Source organism: Lottia gigantea (assembly GCF_000327385.1).
Source record: "Lottia gigantea unplaced genomic scaffold LOTGIsca_7, whole genome shotgun sequence".
Lineage (NCBI taxonomy): Eukaryota > Metazoa > Mollusca > Gastropoda > Lottiidae > Lottia > Lottia gigantea.
This window is the reverse complement of record NW_008710370.1, coordinates 2060015-2082577: the sequence shown is the minus strand read 5'-3', so window position 1 is coordinate 2082577 and position 22563 is coordinate 2060015. Positions and strand designations below refer to the sequence as shown.

General features: G+C 32.6%; 4 protein-coding genes across 4 annotated transcripts in view; 2 read left to right on the top strand and 2 right to left on the bottom strand.

The window, feature by feature from the left end:
* Positions 1–1894: 1894 nt before the first annotated feature.
* On the bottom strand, positions 1895–4066 carry LOTGIDRAFT_155003 (hypothetical protein; the record flags this gene model as incomplete). The annotated part of the gene is made up of 2 exons (XM_009065513.1): positions 1895–2190; positions 3835–4066. The coding sequence occupies 2 exons, from the start codon at positions 4064–4066 to the stop codon at positions 1895–1897; spliced, it is 528 nt and encodes a 175-aa protein (XP_009063761.1).
* A 4206-nt stretch (positions 4067–8272) lies between these two features.
* LOTGIDRAFT_155002 (hypothetical protein) lies at positions 8273–11387 on the top strand (the record flags this gene model as incomplete). Its single annotated transcript, XM_009065512.1, has 5 exons — positions 8273–8327; positions 8586–8749; positions 9139–9241; positions 9621–9867; positions 11006–11387. 5 exons carry the CDS (start codon positions 8273–8275, stop codon positions 11385–11387), a joined length of 951 nt encoding a protein of 316 aa, XP_009063760.1.
* Positions 11388–12602: 1215 nt separating this feature from the next.
* Positions 12603–13424, bottom strand: LOTGIDRAFT_155001 (hypothetical protein; the record flags this gene model as incomplete). Its single annotated transcript, XM_009065511.1, has 1 exon — positions 12603–13424. The coding sequence occupies one exon, from the start codon at positions 13422–13424 to the stop codon at positions 12603–12605; it is 822 nt and encodes a 273-aa protein (XP_009063759.1).
* A 5375-nt stretch (positions 13425–18799) lies between these two features.
* Positions 18800–22563, top strand: part of LOTGIDRAFT_155000 (hypothetical protein) — a gene marked incomplete at both ends in the record, with an annotated part of 13105 nt that continues 9341 nt past the window's right edge. Inside the window, 3 exons of the mRNA XM_009065510.1 lie at positions 18800–19012; positions 20304–20430; positions 20464–20601. Of these exons, the coding sequence (XP_009063758.1) occupies positions 18800–19012; positions 20304–20430; positions 20464–20601 (478 nt within the window). The remainder of the gene's footprint in view (positions 19013–20303; positions 20431–20463; positions 20602–22563) is intronic.

Here is a 22563-nt window from a genome sequence, read left to right as displayed (position 1 = left end):
CAAACAAATATTCAATACGTAAAAAGAAAAAGATAGCTTGCCAGCTTTGATTTAGCAGTACAGTAACAATCACCAGTATGAAATATTCAACCTTCAGTCATACACTTCTCCTGAACTCTTTAGGGCGATACTGAATAATATTGAGTATGAGTTATTGCCCTTGTTCTTGAAAACGTATTCAATTTTTAGCTCGTGAAAACGTCTCCTCTATTCCATCTCCATCATCTAACTTTGTTGGATCCAACACAATTGGCATGATTTAATGGGACATTTCATGATCTGTGTTATATGGTGTCTGGAAATTTCAATTTTTCATTTCTTGTAACCTGACAAAGACAGCATATATTCCAATCAGTAATCTCTTTGAAAGAGTGAAAATAATAATAACTAGAGCCACACGTGGCACAGAGTGGGACTTGTAGCAATTTGCTAAAGACCCTGAAAAAATCAACCTTCGATGACAATTGCAAGGACAGTTTAAAGTTGAGAAATTTTCATTTTTTAGAAGATTCTAATACCGGAAGTAGACGCCAGACCTCACAAATGAAAGTTTCATCAGATAGCCAAGGTCAATGACCTTTGATCTTGTAAAGGAGAATGTCTAAAAAGGGCAAGTTCACGAGATATAAGTCATCAAAATTTCAAACTGTACACGGCTATAAAACTGGAAGTGGACATAGGACAGCAAATATAAAAGTATGAATAGATAGCCAATGCCAGTGACGTTTGATCCTACAAGGTCAAGTTCAACAAAGGTCAAGGTCAAAAATTGAAATTGTGAATTTCCAAAACCTGTTCCTTTTTTAGAACTATGAAGCTGAAAAAATCGAACTTTTAAGACAAAGTGGCTCAAAGGATGATGTAATTGTATGCAAAGATTCATTTTAAACAAATGTATTGTTTGTGAGTTATACCCCTGGCCAAAAATGTCAATAATGAAAAATCTAACCCGGATGTGCCACGCCCACCCCATTTTTTTGGCATAAGTTAATAGATATTCTTAATATTATATTGTGTTCCAAATTTAAAGCTTCTACATCATTCAGGTCAAAAGATATAGGTCAACAAAAGTCAATAAAGGTCAAAATCGAAAATTGAAAGTATGGAAATTTTTTGGAACTATAAAACTGAAACAACTGAGCTATTAACACAAACTGGCAGAAATGAGGAGGCAATTGAGTGCAAAGTTCCTTTTTGAACAAACGTGTCTTATGCGAGTTATGCCCCTTTCCCAAAATGTAAACAATTAGTAATTCAACCCGGATGTGCCACGCCCACATCAATTTTTTTGTCATAGGTGTATTCCTATTCATAATGTCTAGTTGTGTTTTAATTTTCAAGCTTCTACATCAAATAGATCATAAGATATACATACACCAAGCTCAAAGAGACACATATATTATAAAAAAAAAACTCAAATCTGAAAAAAATCACGAGTTTCAATTTTGCTTTAAAAAAAACGATTGTTATATATCAATGTAAAGAGCATGAGAGGCACTAATTATGTCACGTGCTACAGCAGTCCAAAGTTGCGAATTTGGCTTTTTACGGACAGCTATAAAACCGGAAGTTCAGGTCGGGGTATCAACTGATAGCCAAGGTCAATGACCTTTGACCCTATAAAGGTCATCAAAGGCCAAGGTCACGTGGTATTAGCGTTTAAAGTTTGAAAAAAATTCAAACAGGTTGCAAAAAAGCAAAAGCGAAATTCAAAATTCGGCTCATAACGTTTTTTGAACAACCGATTGCAGAATACATTCACATCAAATTTGAGCATATCAACATTTACCGTGAGGCTCCATTTTGAGTTTAACGAAAGTGTGTTTTTTCAATATGGCGGCCGAAGTATCACTTCCGGTCTGGATTTTATTTTAAAATCGGCCATAGAATTTTATCATGATCTTTGTAGATGCATTTTATATGGTAATCCTACGGAAACTTTTCTGTGTTCCAACAGACCGAATAAAGGATATAACTTCCAATTTACGTAATTACCCCACCTATTATTTTCAACAACATTATTGTACTGAAGTACTCGTTTTTCAAATCCGTGATTACCAGCTCGTTCTACTCTTTCTATTGTGTTTCGAGCAATAGCTCTCATTCTAGCTTCAACTGCATCATTTGGAACATTTCTTACCGGTTCTATTAAAACACGCCCATCGCCAACATCGGGTATCCAGTCTGAGACTGAATCGTAGATTTGGGATATAGAACTGTTTCCAACATTGTGTCAAATTCCCCAGGGTGTTTAATGGTATCTAAGGGATTTGAACCAGCTTCCAAAGACATTTCAGTAAATAAAGATGGAAGAAATTGTTTTCTAACGTTGTGTTGGTTTGTGGTACACGATTCTCATTGGGAGTTCTGTCTTTGATTTTGAAATCGCATCTGAAATACGCATCAGACAGAAGCAACCAATTCGATAATGAATTAATCTCGAAAGTGACCCTACCCTCATCATTTTGTTGAGACCTAGAGCCAACGGTTGGAGATATGATAATGTAATCCTCTTTTTTCTTATTTAACGAATAACGAATTGGATCATATAATTGAAAGATCGGATCTAATCTGTAATTTTTTTCTGCCATTTTTAAAGATAGGTTTTACCCTATTATTTGAAACCATTTACCCCCATGGAAATGCAGGAAGAATAACAAAAAAACCAAAGTAAGTTTTAATAAATAAAAGGAAATTTAAAACAAACAATTACATGTATATTGATATACACTTCTACTAGATATACTTCAGAGTTATCTCCCCTCTTACACTATTGGTAGTCATAGTTCAAGGGGTTACGACCGCTCCTATAGAATAGCTAGATATACTTCAGAGTTATCTCCCCTCTTACACTATTGCCAGTCATAGTTCAAGGGTCAAGGGGTTACGACTGCTCCTATAGAATCGCTAGATATACTTCAGAGTTATCTCCCCTCTTACACTATTATCAGTCATAGTTCAACAGTCAAGGGGTTACGACCACTCCTATAGAATAGCTAGATATACATCAGAGTTATCTTCCCTCTCATACTATTGCCAGTCATAGTTCAAGGGTCAAGGGGTTACGACCGCTCCTAAAGAATCGCTAGATATCCGTCACATATTTTATCCTTTTCCAAAACGCTTGTTCTTCAGCACTTGTTCTTCAGCACTTGTTCTATTATGAAACCTCGGATATTTGTCACAGAGTTTGGTAGTATCCCCCAATACTCTTCGTGATATGAAATATTAAACTTGTGTCTGGAATAGAACAAAATTGATATTTTGAAAAACAACAAATAACATATCATCTTAATTCCACCCTCTAGTCTTATGATTAAATCAAACAAAGAACATACCTTGATTTTGTATGATTAAATTCCTATTCTTCCAGCGTAACAAAATTGAGACAGTGTTAATAGTTGAGAGTTTAGTCTGTCTATGCCGACGTGGCATGGGCGGAATGTTATATGTTAATATAACCATCTGTTACTTAGTGACGTATATCCAGTCAACAATAGTCTAGACGACTGATTGTTACCGGGCGTTAAAGGTAATTATTAAATCAATAATACTCTAGAAAACTAACCGTGTATAAACTGGTTGGTATTTTACTTTGAAGTAAACAAACAACAGTGTTACCTCCCATTAATCAGTTAAAAAATGTTTGTTTTTTCTAAATTCTTTGTGTATTTCATCTACTATTCCCAAACCCATTTTCATCTTTGCTTTCAAGAGTTTAATGATTAATGCTCTTTGCATTCTCTCTTTGAAAGTTGGATTTGGAATATTCGATTATCATTTGTTTGTCTGCTTCATGTCTGAAATTTATGTCTTTATTTCTGTATAATATACCATGTTTAGGTGCAGAGGCATCAACTCTATTGACGGGTTCTTCACCTGGTTTTGGTTTAACATTTTGGTCTAATCGCAGATCTAACCTTGTACCTGGACCAGTATAATAATCACCGGGGAGATGTTTTTCTCCAGGGTATTTTGCCCAAGGAAATCCGGGAAGAGAACCTAATGATTTTTGAATGTCAGAACCAAAGTATGTTTTAGGAGTTTGAGCAATTATCATTGACATTGTTATCCAATAATTTTAAAACCATTGCCTTTTTTGTTTTCTAATCTTTTATTTCGCATTTCTCTTATACGTTGTAATTCTTTCAACTCATTTGATCTTTTCACTGCTTTGCTTATATTTACTCCTGCTTTTGCTACAGATCCAAGACCTTGGGCTTCTGAGGGATTTGTTGTTTGAGACAAAGTTGGCTACTTTTGGGATGAGAGATGATAGAGCTGAGAAGAAACCGTCTCCTTCGAATTTGTATTGTTCGTGTTTTAAAATTAAACTCATTCTGTTTTTAAATGAGTTAATTTGAAGATATTGTAGGCGTTGGGCGCTTGGGGGTTGGTAAACGGGTACCACTATAGGGTCCGGATTTATTAACCGCGTGCCTGGTGGGCTTGTTTGTTTGGTGGGCTTGGGGGCGCCGCAGGCAAAAGAGTATATAGAAAGGAGGCACTTTTTATAATTTTTTTCTTAAAAATTATACAAAGTGCCCCTTATATATATATATACTCTTATACTACTGGTGGAATGGGGTGGGACTTGATAAATTGGCATAGGTAATTGTTGGGGTAAAGGAGCATAATTATGATTAAATGGTGGTACATTCTGATAGTTCACATGTTAGAATTTACACTATAACCATATAATTCACCCATCTGTGCTGCATGTAAATCAGAAAGTAAGGTATTCGGATTTCTAGCTCTAACAAAAAATGACAAATTAGGAGGTAAACTGTCAATAAATTTAGAAATAAAATCAAATTCCGTCTTCTTCAGCTTGGATCCCTTTTCCAATATCAGAGAATGAAGAATTTTGGGTAAAAGAGTAATGTTATTGAATGCAACATTTTCAGCAAGCTTCATGTTGTCACTGTCACTGGAAAATCTACTCATAAAAGCCCTCATAAAATTCCGCCAGTCGGTTTTCGAGGAATCTTCTAAATATAAGGACCATTTTGCTGCAGGGCCTTTCAAACACAGATGGAAAGCAGCAATCTTTCGGGAGTCTGATTTGATGCCGTCTAATGTTGCACTTGAATTAAATTCTGCAAGGAATTGGTCGACTTTTGAACAATCAATACCATCAAACTTTGATATACGAAGGGTAACATTACACGCGGCTGCTACAGACAGTAGGCAAATGTATGTAGTTGTCAATAATCAATTCACACCGAGGGGTAGGCTGGGGCAACCCAATACTATCGAAACATGTAAAAATCATCAAAAAGACTTGGACGACACGGAGGCGTTTGAAAACCATCATAGAGGTCTTTCACTTTAGAAGTCATATTTATATTAATGGCCATCGTGATGAGCCCAACTTCAGCTTTACTTGTGGTGAAGGCACAGAAAAATAATAATTTCAATAAAAAAACAGACAAACCACATGAAAATGGTTGCGACAGTCCAAATTCACAATAAAAACAATTCTGATAATGTTTTAGCAACTCCACCATGTGATGTGAAAGGGTTTCAGCCTGGGGTTTCCTTCATAAAAAGTCCAACTTCGCTTCACAAACTTTTAATAGTCAAACATCAGATTTTCGGAAAAACACGCACTTACACAATACCCCTCTAGGGAACAATTGACAATTGCCTAAGCAGGCGTGATTATCCAGTCATAAATGGAAATGGGAGGGTCTAATACTTCAAATGGAACATAACAGTGAGAGCTGTTTGGCAAGAACTATTAGATCTAAACCCAGACTGTTGTGAATAAAGTAATTGGTTATCGTTTAAAATATTTATAGTATGTTTTGAATAGTATCTTCAAGCGGTTTAGATACACTAGATATAACAGAAATGGGTCTATAATTATTGGGATCAGACTTAGCGCCAGATTTATACAGTGGCACACTTTTGCTTCTTTAAAATTATCAGGAAATATATTTACATCGACGCAAAGTATATCTATTTGAGTCAAAGGACCAATTAACGTATAAGCACCACATTTAAGAAATAAAGGATTTAATTTATCTGAACCAACACTTTTAACTGCATTTTGCGAAAATACCTGTTTAAAAACTTCATATTTGTTAATGCGGGGAATCAAACATTCGTCACTTGAAATTTACTTGAAAGTAACAAATTCCTCAGTTTTATATGTGACAGTGAGGGATAAACTTAAGCCTTGGCTTGTTTCCGAAACCTATTTACACTATTTAAAAATTATATGTATACCCGGTAATAGAAATAAAATACTGTTTAAACCAATATAGGTTACACCACTGTATATCTCTTACAAATGGAAAATAATTTAGAGTAACTTCACTTAAATTATTTAGCCTATCTTTCATTGACGATTTTGTAATGTATTATACAGTGGTGTAACCTATTTTAGTGCATATAAGGATTCAACACCAAATTTCGTCAAAGTTTAAAGAACGAAATTGAAACTACTGGATTCATTCTACTAGCTGATATTGTAGAGATAACACATGTTTATCAAAACAAGCACATGCAGAGGTCGCAAAAGTAAATTATTAATCATTTGCGGAAATGCACGAAAAATAGGTTAGCACGAAATTAGGTTACTTGACTGTATTATATAAGTTTTATTGTTTTGTCAAACCACACGAAATAGTAGTGCACAAAGCACCAAAAAGTCTGTAATTTATAATGAACAGATAGTTCAAAAGGTAGAAATATTGTTGTATAGTTGAATTATATTAATCAATGACTTCATGAATTGACAAAGATAGCCTGCCAGGCAAGGTAACATACGCCCACCGGAAGCTGTCAGAAATGATACAACAGTCTGTAGTGACTAAAGTATGAATTTTCTCATAATAAAGAAATTTTGGTAGTTTGAATTCAATGATATATATATTTACTGCCAGTTATTTATACCGAGAAATTCCGCCAAATTTTTTAAAATCAATATCAATAACCCAAATACATCAAATTATAGCATCAATATACATGATCACACCATGTTTCATTAAAATTAATTGAAAACTGTAGTTTCTGATGTGTTCACAAACAAATTTTGACGCATTTTTTTTTAAGTCAAGGGCAATAACTCAAAGACTGTTTATCAAAATATCATCAAGTTGATGAACTTGTCCAAGATCTCATCAATATAAATAATCACACCAAATTTCATTAAATCAGTTGAAAACTGTAGTCTCTATTGTGTTCACAAAGAAATTTTGACGCGTTTTTCAAGTCAAGGGCAAAAACAGTTCATCGAAAGATCGTCAACTTCGAACTTGACCAAGATTGCATTAATATAAATGATCACACCAAATTTCATTAAAATCAGTTAAAAACTGTAGTCCTTTATTGTGTTCACAAAAAAATTTTGACACGTTTTTCCTAAGTCAAGGGCAATAACTCAAAAACCGTTCATCGAAAGATCGTTAAATTTGAACTTGACCAAGATCTCATCAATATAAATGATCACACCAAATTTCATTAAAATCAGTTATAAACTGTAGTCTCTATTGTGTTCACAAGAAATGTTGACGGAACAACGGACTGAAGGACAGGGGCGATGGCAATATACGTCCACATTTCCATGTGGGCATATAACAATCCATTTTTGACATAAATTTTATCATTTTTTTAACAACAAGGATTCATGTTATGACATTATGTGTATTTTGGTACCTCCTTCTCGGCCATTTTGAAAAAATAGCCGCTATCTCGAATTTTTCAGTGGCTTGTGTTCTCGGTGTTTTTATTATAAATGACCTTTGCAGATCATTCATACCAACTTTCATGCTTGCATCACAAAGTGAACTGGTACATGTATTTATGCACTTACATTATACATAACAGCAGTATGGTGGCCTATGAGGGCAGGAGTGTTTTTTCATAAAATAAACTGTATTTCCTTAAAATTAACAATCGAAATTCAATTCAGTTAATTTTATATTTCATTTTACTTTACATTTAATTTTATTTAACATTTCATTTTACTTTAAATTTCATTTCACTTTACATTTCATTTTACTTTACATATCATTTTACTTTATATTTCATTTGACTTTAAATTACAATTTCTTTTTCATTTGATTTCTTATTTGTTTATTTTTTTATATTTTTTTTACTTTTCAATTCAAATGTAAATGAAAAAAAAAACCTCATAGCAGCCTATGAAGGCAGTAGTGTCGTGGTCATCCAGTACCTTTTCTACTGTTAATGTAGTCTTTATCACCCAGACGTCTGCAATATGTGTCTGAGAGTTGTTTCCCTTTAATAACAATGATTCAATATGGCAGCCCCCATAGCCCAAATATCCATTGAAGTAATAATGGCCTCAAATTCGGGTAAACTTATTAGAAATGATAATTGGAAGAATGACGAAACCTTAAAAAAAGACTTGGAAAGTTATGTAAAGAGAGATTTTAAGAGAATTGAGATTCTAGACTTTTTGAGGGAAAATTATTCGCAATATTTATGGAGTTTGAGAACGTTAGGTGTAAGATTGGGCTACTTTGAAATAAAGTACACCGATTACAATGTACCAATAGAAGAGGTAGAAAGAGCAGTGAGGAGAGAATTAAGTGGTCCTGGATAGCTTCTAGGATATCGAGCTGTTCACAGAAAAATTAGGGAGCTGCATGGGTTGAAGGTTCCTAGAGACCTAGTGTATGATATGATGGAGTCTATCGATCCTGATGGATTAAGGAGGAGATCTTGTGTTGGAAAGAGAAAGCATAAAGAAGGAAACCCAAAATTTAAAGCTGAAGTAAGCTCTTTGATTTAATTCCATATATTTTTCAATAATTATGAAATGCATAGGCTAATCTATAATAGTGACTAAGTTTGATATTTGGGGCCATTTTGACCTCGGGCATTATTAATACAAGTAATTCTGTACACCATGATGCTCAACTGAAACATACTTAACTTTCAGCAGCATGTATCAATATTTTTTTCAGTCTAGAGTCTGAGATGTGATATAAAATCTAATATCGTCAAAATTCTTTTATATCTGCTTTATATGGTTGAAAAAACCATTAATTTTATGTATTTGTCATCATTGATGAAATATATTTGAATAGAAATATTAACAATGCACTTGAGGAATTCCTTTGTAGTCAAGTATATACGAGATGACTTTGTCTTTTATTTCAGGGTTCAGATTTCACATTATTATTGGACGGTCACGACAAACTATGTGATTATCAAAAATCAACCTTTCCCTTGTGTGTATATGGTGCACAAGACACATACAGTGGTAGGATAAATTTTCTTCGCATTTGGAGTTCTAATAACAACCCAAAAGTAATTGTACGCTTCTATTTTGAGTACTTAATGGAATTCAAAAGTACGAAACTTTTTTTTTTTTCATTCATCCTTTGTATTTTCCGAATGGGCTGAAGGAATATGTCCTCGTTTATTGGACCCAATTCTGATTTCAAAAGTTTCAACCTCACAAAATGAAGATTGGTGAGAAAAACTTCAATTTATAAAATTATTGATTATAGTTTATAATGCAACATTTAAAAAAAAACCATTATGCCATATAACAGAAGGTTCATAGTGGAATATAAATCGGAATTTTATGTATAACTGAACAAGTTGTGCTGCTGTTTAGACTTACATCTTCTTTTCAGAGCTTCCTGTGAGGATTCGTGTTGATAGGGGTACAGAAACAGATGTTATGACATGGCATTGTTATTTACTAAATAAATGTACTGAACATGAAGATCCAACCAACAATATTGTGTATGGGCCATCTACCCAAAATAAGATTGAACGTTGGTGGCGTGAATTGCATCATAGATTGGAGATATATTTTAAAGAACAATTACATCAGCTCCTAGAAAGTGGCTCCTATGATCCTGGAAATGAAGTTGACAGGTATGTTATTTGAATTTATATACTGCATGGACATTATGGAAGGCAAAGTCTGCTAATATTTGACATTCTTGTTTCAACATTTGAAGCATGTAATTGAAATAAATATGAGTTACCGGTACTCAAAATTTGTTAGAAGTATTAGAAATTTTGTATTTAGTCTTCCTTGAGCAAGCTTTATTTGGTTAGAAGGAACAGATGGAACATAAATGGTTTTATGTATTAAAGTCTTTTTTAATTGTATTTAACCGTTATTATGTGGTGGTATATTGCCATCACCCCTTTCTGTCTGGCTTGTGAACACAATAGATACTACAGTTTTCAACTGATTTTAATGAAATTTGTTGTGATTATTTAAATTAATAAGATCTTGGTATAGCTCTAGTTTGAGGTTTTTTTGATGAACAGTTTTGGGTCCTAGACCTTATTCACGCGTCTTATTGAATCCAGAACGAGGTTCGTGACACTAACAAAAAAAGGTAACAGCGTTTCATTGCAGTAAAATAGCTACCTACTCAAAATTAATCCCATTTTACATCATTAAAATCAGAATTGATTAAGCCTTTTAATGATGATTTCAAATGAAGTGTATCCTCACACATTTCTGAGAAAGCCCATTTTCTCGCTGTTGATCAGGTGTTCAGTGACATCAAATAGACTACTCATTCAAATGACGTCACCATCTTATCAATGGATGACGTAATTTGTGTTATGAACCTCTCACAAACGAGGCGTGAATAAGGTGTATTGTCCAAGACTTGGTAAAAACGCATCAAAATTTGTTTGTGAACATAATGGAGACTATAGTTTTAGTGAAATATCGATGAGATCTTGGTCAAGTTCTAGTTTGAATTATTTTGATGAATTTCCGTTTTTTCAGTAATTGCCTTTGATTAAGAGACAATGATAGACTTAAATCATGTCTAATGTGGATTGTGAACGCGATAGATGTGGCAGTTTATGTTAGAATTTAGAATTTTTGTGTAAGTTAGATTTTTGGTGTGATTGGCGACCGCCCTTGATATACCGAAAATGTATCAGGAAAGTGGGCGTATCTTGCTAGGCAGCTACTTGTTAATTAACCTGTGTCCTGGTATGGTCTCAATAACAAAACCTTATTAGAATTTTGTTTGTATTTTAGGAAACTTCTATCATTTGTTTTTATTCCTGTAATTCAGAAAGAGCTTGACATCTTTCGTCAAACAGTTATGAATAACCACAGAGGAAGAAAAAATAGAAACAAGGATCTGCCTTGTGGAATTCCAGAACACATTTATTTATACCCAGAACAATATGGAGGACAAAAGTGTCACATTGAGTTGTCAGATGATTTGCTTCTTGAGGCACTTAAACTGTCAGAACTTACAGATGCGGAGGAAGTTGTTGATTATATCACCAAGGATTTTCGAGCTCGGTGTGAGCTTGTGTTAAACATTACACAGGTGGAAGCTAATGAGGCTTCACAAGCATTTCTGTATTTGAAACAAATTTTTAATATAATATCAATGTCCTCTATTGTTTAACATTTCACGATGTTCCACATTTTAAATGATTAAAATTGAATTTTTTGACACATTTGATAACCATATGGAATTGTTCACCTTATGTCACCTTCCACATTCCCATGGCAGTAACACGAGGTGCATACCCAAGCAACACATCTCACCCCCACTTCCCCAAGTCATCAAATGTATATGCCCAAACAGCAGCAAATAAAAAAATGCCGCTATTTTGCAACACCTGCAAAAGAAAAAGACTTTTAAATTTAAGAGAAAGATTTAATAAGAATTGAAACACAACAAAGAATACATATCATTACTTGATGATCAGAATAAAATTATATTAAAGTGATAGTAAAGAGGTTTTCTGACCATTCTAGCTTCTATTTTCACTATTCCAATTTCCCCTCCCAAGTCTTTGGTTCCTGTAATTCCAGATTATGACCTTGATATCACAAAAACGTCTAAGAGTGTCTGGGATAGTGACATCACAATCTCGTTTTTTTTTAACTACAGCTTCAACAATACGCCAACCCACCAGCAACAGCTTTAGATGATCAAATGCACTGATTGGATACAACTTTGACCAAAACGAGCGAACGCCAACAAAGTATACACCTTAACCAGTAGCAAATTTCATGGGAACATTAGTTTATGAAATGCAATAATTTGATACATTTCCACAAACACACATGTAATAAATAAGTTCTAAGACAATATTTTTTGCACCATATTGTATATGAGTATAAAAATAAAAATGTGTATCATTACCTAATGATCAGTTTCTTAGAGCCTGTTTATATGTACGCGTTTAAAAATCAAGTGTCAACTTCTTATATCAAATAAATCACAATATGAATTGCATTCATGATTACATAAAAAATTGTCAATGGCACAAACAGAGAGGTTACCAACTGCATATAGGAATTCATGCTGGTCACTCTTGAGTTTTCTTGAAGCAATCTCTGGATCACAAAATTTATACCCACATCCTTGAATGTCCAATACCATAAGTTCTTTTTCGGATTTCACATAAAAATAATGTACCAAACTCTCAGATTTCAGAGAAATAGTTACTCTATCAGATTCATTTATTGTTCCATCATTGTTAATGTATTTCACAAATTCACCATCAATAAACTCCTCCACAGTTACAAATGATCCATTAAGTCTACCCAAATATATGTCATTATATTCAAATGTTTCACCAAACATTTCCAATTCATCATTTACTTCTTATTATCTCTTCATGCAATTAGTCAGATTTTTGGCCAGTTGGTGCATCTGAACAACCTTCTTCGTGTGTTTTTCAAGGGTTTGATTCATAGATGCAATTGTAGTTACGGCATCTTGTTGATATTTCTTAATTACCCAGGATTTCCCTGCAAATTCTTTGCTGATACTCTGTGCCTTAAAAGCATCCCGAAATCCTCCGGAGCTGATTTTGCTAATTTTAAATTCAAAACTTTTCAGTTGCATCCAACACATATTATCGATGTCGAATTCATATATATCCAATAATTGAACAGTATTATCAATTAATGTTCCTAATTTTAGCATCTCAATCACAGATAAACTTTTTGGGATGAACTGGGTTTTTTTTGCTGTGACTGTGAGGTCTGTTAGGGATGTAACTTTAACAGTGCTTGTGCAACTATTCTTATTATTTGTTTTTATTTTCTTCTTGGGTGGTGACTTCAACTGTTCCTTACAATCATCTTGTCCTTCAACAAATCTGACATAAATGACCTTCAGGTCAGGCAATTGATTTACTGACAAGCATGATGGTCCTCGCTCTCCTGCAAGAACATCGCAAATGAGATCACTTTCATACTCGTAGTGCGAACTACAAGCATTCTTTATGTTTTGAATTGTTATCTCATCATAGATAAAAGGCACAAATTCCCTTGCTCCAACACGGGTATATTTCTGCGCCTTACCCGACACTTCAGCTGACAATCGCTGAACAATAATGTTTTCCTTGATATTTGATTTATCCTCATTCTTTTTACTCTTGTTTTTCACTTTACTTTTAAATTTTGCCCACTGGTTTGTTGCCATGGTCTGTGATGAGGTTGATATTTGAAAGTAGATGGAGGTCTTATCTTGAATTGTAATAGTTAATAGTTTTAACTCGTGCAATGTCTTAAATCATAACAAGGGCTTGAATGAGTCTTAAATCATAACAATGAATGGGGGCTGCCCTTTTGAATATGTAAGGGAAAGCAGCTATCAGACTGTTTGCATCATTCGGAACTCATCGTTTGGACTCACTCCACCAATTCATATTATGCCATATCTTTCCATGTTAAATACGACCTTCAATAACTTTTTCCAGAAATCTTGTTGATAATTTTCCAATATGTCGAATGAAAGCCTGACCATACTTAAGTGTCTCCTCTAAAATTCAACAAAGCAAATAGCATGACCATAAAAATTTCGAGATAGGCAAATCGAAAGTAGACCACTGTCAAAATAAAAACATCTGACATAAACATATAATTACGACTGGGTGATAAAGACTACATTAACAGTAGAAAAGGTACTGGATGACCACGACACTACTGCCTTCATAGGCTGCTATGAGGCTTTTATTTTCATTTACATTTGAATTGGAAAGTAAAAAAAAAAAATAAAAAAATAAAAAAATAAACAAATTTAAAGTAAAATGAAATGTAAAGTAAAATGAAATGTAAACTGACAGAAAAATGAAATGCAAAGTAAAATGAAACTAAAATGAAACTAAAATGAAATGCAAAGTAAAATGAAATGTAAAGTAAAAGAAAAATTAAATGTTGAATAAAATGAAATGAAAAGTAAAATGAAATTTCAAGGAAATATAGTTTATTTTATGAAAAAAAAACACTCCTGCCCTCATAGGCCACCATACAGCAGTTATAACTATATCCTTGTTACTTGATGTTTAAGACAGCTTAATATCAAGAAATATTTCAGGATTTTCAATTTTTATTAGGCCTCACTGATCTGTATATCAGAATAACCTAAGAAAAGTTGACTATACTACATCATTGTTTAAACAGTCAGTAAATGAGTGTAAAAATTCATTTAAAATTCAGTTATTACCAGTAAAAACTGGATAGTTTCAGGAATTACTTGTATTCCTAAATTTCAGTAATTACGTGTAATTCCTTATCTAAACTGTTCACTTTAACATTTGTGTATATATATATATATAGGCTGAATTCTATTGTACTGACCTATATTCCAGACTAATATCTGTTTATCAGGTGAGGTGTTCAGGCTACCTTGAGAAACACTTTGGTCAATAATAACAACTGAACCTCTGTAATATAAAATACATATTTTTTCACTATTGTGCATTCATTGACATATATTTCGGTGTTTTTGTGCCAGGAGGGCACCTAGATTTCAAGTCATATTTATTTTTTCAAATAACTTTTTTAACCACAGTTATGTTATGCAATTAAATATTTTAATTTTTCTCATGCTTATCTGGAGAAATTGCACATGCCAATGCCAAAAGAAGGCCAAAAAAACTTTAACACTTTGAAAGTGAATTTTAACCAAAAATATATAGCAAGTTCGAAACTTTTATCGAACCAAATACATTGTCCAAACACAACAATGACATTTATGCCCAATGGAATTATACCCAAGCACTGCTCATTTTGGCAGGAAAATCTTATGATCTTTGAATACACAAATATACATGTGCATCAAGGGTATAAAAACGGGTTGAATGGCATGTCGGTCTTACACAACTATAAAAAAAACACAAGAAGAAGGCCATGACTGACATGCAAGCTCTGGGAATGGTACAGACAGGAGACACCTATGACAATATCGCAAGAACCTTCGGTTGATCCTGTGTTACTGTAACAAACTTGATTCAACGTTCAGACAGAGAGCACATGTCAGACAGGCATAGAATGGGCAAAACAGGGTGACCACACCAAGTGATGACCTGTATTTGTGTAGCTTGCATCTCTATAGTGATGTTCCGGCGACAATTGATTATCGGTCATTGAAAGTCCAACGATATTACTAAATGATTCCTAACTGAAAGTCGTTGACATCGGCAAACAATATAAAAAGTCAGTCATGTTGTTGATAATAAAAAAAAAATTCTAATGATAAATTAAACTTAGCTTTTTATAAGATTCCGCACAGAAACAAATGAGGCATGTTTGTTACTATAAATAGTATCGTATTCACAGATTGTGCTGAATGAGGTATTAAACTGAAGTGGATAGCAGACAACATTTTGGGGAGGTAGAGAAGAACAGCACAGATACGGCTGGTCTATTGGCAAAAATGCATGCTTCATCAGTTAACATAGAAACACAACACTTCTATTTGTAACAATATAATAACAATTTATAAATATTCATTTTCGTAAGAAATACCCCAGCTTTAAAAATTATCGGTTAGTTTGGAGAATCTACTCGAGCAGCCGTAAAAATTTAGACCCGATGTCACAGGAATAAATATGACAAATTCAAGTATTTCATCACTTTAAAAATTACATTAGAGTATACAAAAAGCCATTATTGAAGAAATATTATAAAAAGTGGTCATGCCATGTAAGCCTATGTGAGGTATAATGTAACGACATTACCATTCAATATTATGGTGCCAACTTGGTTTTTTGTGATGTGATGTGCGTTATTTACACTGACAAATTTTTCAGATATACTTGAGTGTCGACACATTGCATGCAGATAAGAATACATTTAAGGTTATAGAAAGGCTACTACTGTTGTATTTATTTTTTGTACTAGTATCAAAATTACAATTCAAATATCAAAGTTAACTAAAAATACTAAATTAATAGCATGACTTCTACATCATTAAAACATAGGCTTGCAGCAAGTCTCGCAAGCAAATACGCCCACAAGCAGCTTGATAAAGAGCTAAATGTGAACTGTAAAACAAACTCTATATCCTAGCCTGTACAGTGAGCACGAGCCAAAAAAGTGAAAAAACGCGATATCAGAGTTTTATGCAATATCTCTCGAGAAAATCATCGGATCCTCACCAAATTCAATAGTGCACATCTTCATAATGATATTGACACACATACAAAAGATCAAAAGAATCCATAGAGAATTGTAGCCTGTAGAGTGAGCACAAGTCAAAAAAGTGAGAAAAAAAACAAACGTGATATCAGAATTTTATGCGATATCTCTCAAGAAAATCATAGGATCCTCACCAAATTCAATAGTGCACATCTTCATAATGATATTGACACAAATACAAACAATCAAAATTTTTTAAAATCAATACCAATAACCCGAATACAACAAACAATTAAATCACACAGCTCTAATCAAGGGCAAAAAACAACTTTTGACGAGTGTTTACAAAGTCAAGGACAATAACTCAAAAAACGTTCATCAAAAATATCTCAAGTTACAACTTGTCCGAGATTTTATCAATTCCCATGATCATACCAAGTTTCATAAAAATCAGTTGAAAACTGTAGCTTCTATTGTGCTCACAAACAAATTTTGATGAGTTGAAGGTTGTTGTGAGGAATGAAGACAGCAGCCTTTGTATTTATGGTTAATTTGTTTCCAATAGTCAGTGTGAATAATTTGTGATTGTATTTACTGCCTTATATACATACAATCTCCAATTTTGTTTTGCGATAATCGATTCAAGGATATGTTGCGCCAACACTAATTTATTTTGAAATTTTTGCAATTATGTTCTTGTGTAATATTGACAGTTGTAATGAATAATTGTCTTTTCTTTTTCAGGGTTAGTGTTAGTAAATTTTGAAGAAAAGTTAAATGGGGCAAGACTGAATATATAGAGAAAGCTGTTAAAATATTTTATTGCTACTAGATACGATGATAGATATTTACTGTAATGATTTTTATTTTGAATGTTTTGAGTTATTGAGCATGATATGTGAGGTGATTATTAATTGTAAATAAAAGTAAACTGTGGTGAAAACAATGTACGGTACTGTAAATGTGGAAAATGTGTGTAGGTATAATAGACTACAATTTACAGTATTTGATAGACTTATTTGTTTTTTACAAATTACACAATTTTAAATTGGACAGAGGATGTACACAAATTATCATTGATGAACTATACATGCATAGTTGAAATATTGTATTAAGTTATAAAAAAGCTATAAGCATTTCAAAAGTAATAATATCAGTTATCATATTTGGGATTACTTGTTTTATATTACTAATTCTTCTAATGTTTTTCTAGCCAATGCTCAGAGAATATTAATTCCAGCAACATATTGCATAAAGTCAATGAAACATAAGCAGCCCTTTAAGATCCTCTATTTATCATATTGTGAATGTTGCAATTTTGAAAAGATAATTTTTATTGTTGATGTTAGGTTGTGATATTTATTATGTATATTGAAAATTTTGAAGATGGTATTTATGTATAATAAAGATGATATGAAGTTGTTTTTTATAGCAGACTGGTTATGCGAGGAATGGTAATAGCAGTATTTCAGATTATATATTTCTATCTTTATATATTTTTTTTTAGTTAGTTAGTTATAAATTGAAGAGGATGTTTGAAATAGTTTATGGAAAGAAGCTAGTTTAAATTTTAGAAAATATATTTGATTTAAAATTGCAATACTACAAGACGACAATGGTTGATAATTTTGTTGTGTTTTTTATTAATGAGATCTGACTTGAGTATCTGACAGTTTCTTTGTTTTCACAAGGATTGTGAAGAATTGTATGTGCATTTTGGTTTTATAGGTTATGCAGATAAGTTCAACGGCTTTTGATGACAAAAGTGTCACATAGTATTTCTATAATATCACAATAACATTAAATTATATTTATGTATTATATTTGTAGACGTCACAGCTGAAGCATAAAGGTTAAATTGTAGATATGTTTAATAAGTATTCTTGTGTTTTCAGGTTACATATTAATTGAATTAAAGTGTGAGTAAGAAAAATAAAAAAAAAATTAGAAATTTATTCAAAATGAATAAACTAATAAATTTTTATTTACAGGTTGTGTCAGAAGAAAGAAGCACACAGATATTTAAGGGAATTGATCCACCCTTATCTGAAGTGATCAAAAAATATTTAAGGGAATTGATCCACCCTTATCTTAAGTGATCAAAATATATTTAAGGGAATTGATCTACCCTTATCTGAAGTGATCAAAAAAAAATCTTGTTGAAAAAAACTGTGAAAAAACCTTGTTCAAAACTTTGTGAAAAAACCTTGTGATAAAACTTTGTGAAAAAACCTTGTGAAAAAACCTTGTGAAAAACTTTGTGAAAAAACCTTGTGAATAAACATTGTGAAAAATATTTGTGAAAAAACCTTGTTGAAAACTTGTCCAAACTATTTGTCCAAAATACTTGTCCAAAACATCTTTCCAAAATACTTGTGCAAAACACTTATCCTGTTAAAAATTCCCTTACTTGAAAAAATACAGCAGTGAAACAATATGGGTCGTCCGAAAAAATCTAAAGCAGCTATTGTAGCTAACTTGAACAAGAAAAAAGTAAGTGCTAAAAATGAAACGAAAAATGAAAGTAAGGATGAATATGCTTCAAAATTAAACAATTCAAGTACATGCAGTGTTAAAAGTAATACGCATAATGTAAAAGAAGTGATAGTAAATGTGTCTGATGCCTGTGGTAAAATTTCATATGAAAAGGTAAAGATACCTGCTAAAAACAAAGAGAAAAATGCATTTAGTAATATCAGTAAAAAGGATAGTAAACAAAAGTTATCAATTGGTAACTGTAGAAAGAGGCAAGTTGAAAAGAAATGTATATCTGGTAACTTTCATCAAGGCTTTTTAGAAAGATACGGTTTTTTTGCTGGCAAACAATGTTTAGCTAATAGTCTTTTGTGTATTATTTACAGGAAAATTATAAATTTTAGATTATGGAATGGTTGTACTCTTGACAAAGTATTAGATCTTGGAAATGAGTATTATCAATATCTTCAATCTCAACCTAATATTCTACATGATTATATTATGGTAAGTGAATTAATAAGAACCGTGGAAGTCGAAGGTAAATACTTTGAGTTAGAAATCAGTGACAGTTCAGAAGTTGGAGTTATAGATGCTAACAATTATGTTGCTCAAGGTCTTTTCGAAAGTTTTCAAACATGTTTAAGTACATATGAGTCCTGCTTTGTGACATTTAATGGCAGTACGTTTGCTATAATGAAACATGATGATAGTTATTTTGTATTTGACTCGCATTCAAGGAACAATTTAGGATTATTATCAGATGATGGTTGTAGTATTTTACTAGAATATGATGATATCAATGATTTATATGTGCATTGTTTGAATTTAAGTGTATCAATGAATCTGAATAAATTAGAGCAGTATGAAATAACTGGTATAAATGTTATTATGATAGGTAATGAAACAAATGATCCAATTAATGAAATAAGTAACTCTGTTGATGATTGTGAAATTATGGAAGTTGATAATCCAATTGAATCAAGCAGTGAATTGATTGATAATGATACTGATGAGATTAATATAACTAATGTAGAAAGTAATGCATTCATATTTAATCCAATTAGATTAGAAAAAAGAAGAAAGTTATCTGAATGGCTCAATTTACGTTGTCATAAGTTAAAGAATGTTGATATTGCTGATGTTTGTAACCTTAAAAAACCTACTCAAATAACTGAAATAAATGGAGATGGTAATTGTTTGTTTAGAAGTATATCATTTGTTCTTTCTTTGTCCCAAATAAATCATAGAAAAGTAAGACTTGCTATTGTGAATCATATTGAATCAAATACAGATTTTTTTGAACCCTTATTAAGAGCATGTTATTGATGACTATTTAACAAGGTCTAGAATGACAACACAAGGAACATGGGGTACAGAATTTGAAATACTAGCAGCTTGTCATTTATTACAAACAGATATTTATATTTTTACTAATAATAAATGGGTGAAATATCCTGTATTACAGACTAATGACAGTTATACACCAGAAGCTATTTATCTACATCATAAGAATGAGAATCACTATGAAGTGGTTGAAGATGTTGAGAGAGAAGAACCAATAGTTATTGATGATAAAGAAACACAGTTATCAGGTAAAAGTAAATTTGTTGAAAATATATCTACAGTGATAAAGAGTTGTAAAAAGAAACGAGGTAATAAATGGTGTCAAAGTAAAAAGCGAACAACCTATTTTAAAGATTATAATGTAGATAAAAGAAAAATGAGACCAAAAATAGAATTAAATGTAAAACATGTTTTTCGAAGTAAGAAACAAATTGATGAAATGAATAGAAGACGTAGACGCTTGTTTCAATTTAGTTGTCGTAGATATAAATTAAAACAGAAATATATAAATGTTTTAAGAAAAGTTTTAAAGATCAAATATAGCACTGAATTTAAACCGATAATGCAAGTTAAATATGTAACTGAATTAAAACCAAAACTGGAACATAAATATATAACTGTATTTAAACCTAAAATGCAAGACAAATATGTAACTGTATTAAGAGCAAAATTGCAGCTGAAGTACAAGAATGAATTACGAATTAAGATTTTGAATAAATATAGAAACATGTATAGATTTAACAAGAGTTATAGAATAAAATTACAAGTTTCTCCCCTTGCAGGACAGTTATTACTATTAGCTCTGTGCAATGATGATCCACAATTAGTACAATGCTGATTTCCAGCATTGGAATGATTTCTATCATAGTTTTGAAAATATTGACCACCACTTGATTTTTGTCTTGGCACATAATTGTTTCCGTAGTTGTGACTTTGAGTTCTTTGCCTCGATGGCGCACCGTAGTTTTTCTTACGTACACCTTGGACTTTGTTTTGTTCTGACGTAATCACCAACTTTCAGATTCGTTTCTCTGGCATTTCTCCTCTTGTCAACATAAGATTTCATCTTATCTTGTCTTGAAGCGATATAAAGTGATCTACTTTCGATGTCTGGAGGAACCGGATCTGGAGGTTTTAGATTTTCTAAGGGTAGTTTTATTTGTCTTCCGATCATTAATTCTGAAGGTGATTTCTTGGTTAAGGAATGCGGTGTAGCTCTGTAAGTTCTAAGAATAAGACGTATAGCTTCTGCAAAAGGTTTACCATCTTGTAAGTGAGCTTTTAAACCTTCTTTGATGACTCTATTAAAGCGTTTTACACCACCATTACACATCGGATTATATCTAGCAGCAAGTCTATGTTTAATACCTTGTGATCTCAGATAAGTTTCAAACTCGTACGATATAAACGGTGGTCCATTATCAGTAATAATTACTTCTGGTATTCCCCATCTTGAAAATAAATTCTCCAAAGAGTCAATGATCACCTTTGAAGTTATTTTAGAACATTTGATTATTTCAGGCCATTTCGAATGTAAATCATGTATCACAAATAAAAATCTAGAGTCTTGAGGAGCGACTTGAACTTCTCCAAATATATCAATCTGAATGTCTTTCCAAGGAGATGTAGGCCATGGTATAGGTTGAATAGGAGGTTGAACGGGTCTAAGTGACTTTTCACTTAAAGCACAAGATTGACAGTTCTTTACAAAATCTTCAATTTGATGATCCATGCCGGTCCACCATACGGTTTCACGACAACGTTGTTTCATCTTAACTATTCCTGGATGTCCTTCGTGAGCCATAGTTAAAACTCTTTCTTGTAGACTATCAGGAATCACAGCACGACAACCTCGAGAGACACAAACATTATCCCAAATTGACAGTTCACCCCGTAGACGATTGTAACTCATTTGCAACAATTTTAGGCCACCCATTTATAAGAAAATTTCGAACTTGCAAAAGATTATGGTCAGTTTCTGAAGCACGTTTAAGTTCTTCTCGAGTAACTAATGAAAAATCAATTTCTAAGACGGTAGCGGAGTCTATTTCCTGAATCTGCTGACTATTCGGATTATCGATAACTAATCTACTTAACATATCAGCTACTAAGTTTTTCGAACCCATCACATATTCGATTTTAAAGTCATATTGATGTAAGCGATCTGACCAGCGGTAAATACGCAAAGGTTTGTGACCCGAACCTGCAGTTGCTAATAACGTAGTTAATGCTTGATGGTCAGTTCGTAGAGTGAATTTTCTACCATACAAATATACATGCCAATGTTCACATGCTAAAATACAAGCTAAAGCTTCTCGTTCGCCTGTGGAATATTTTCTTTCAGCTGAAGATAATGTTCTTGAATAGAAAGAAACGGGACT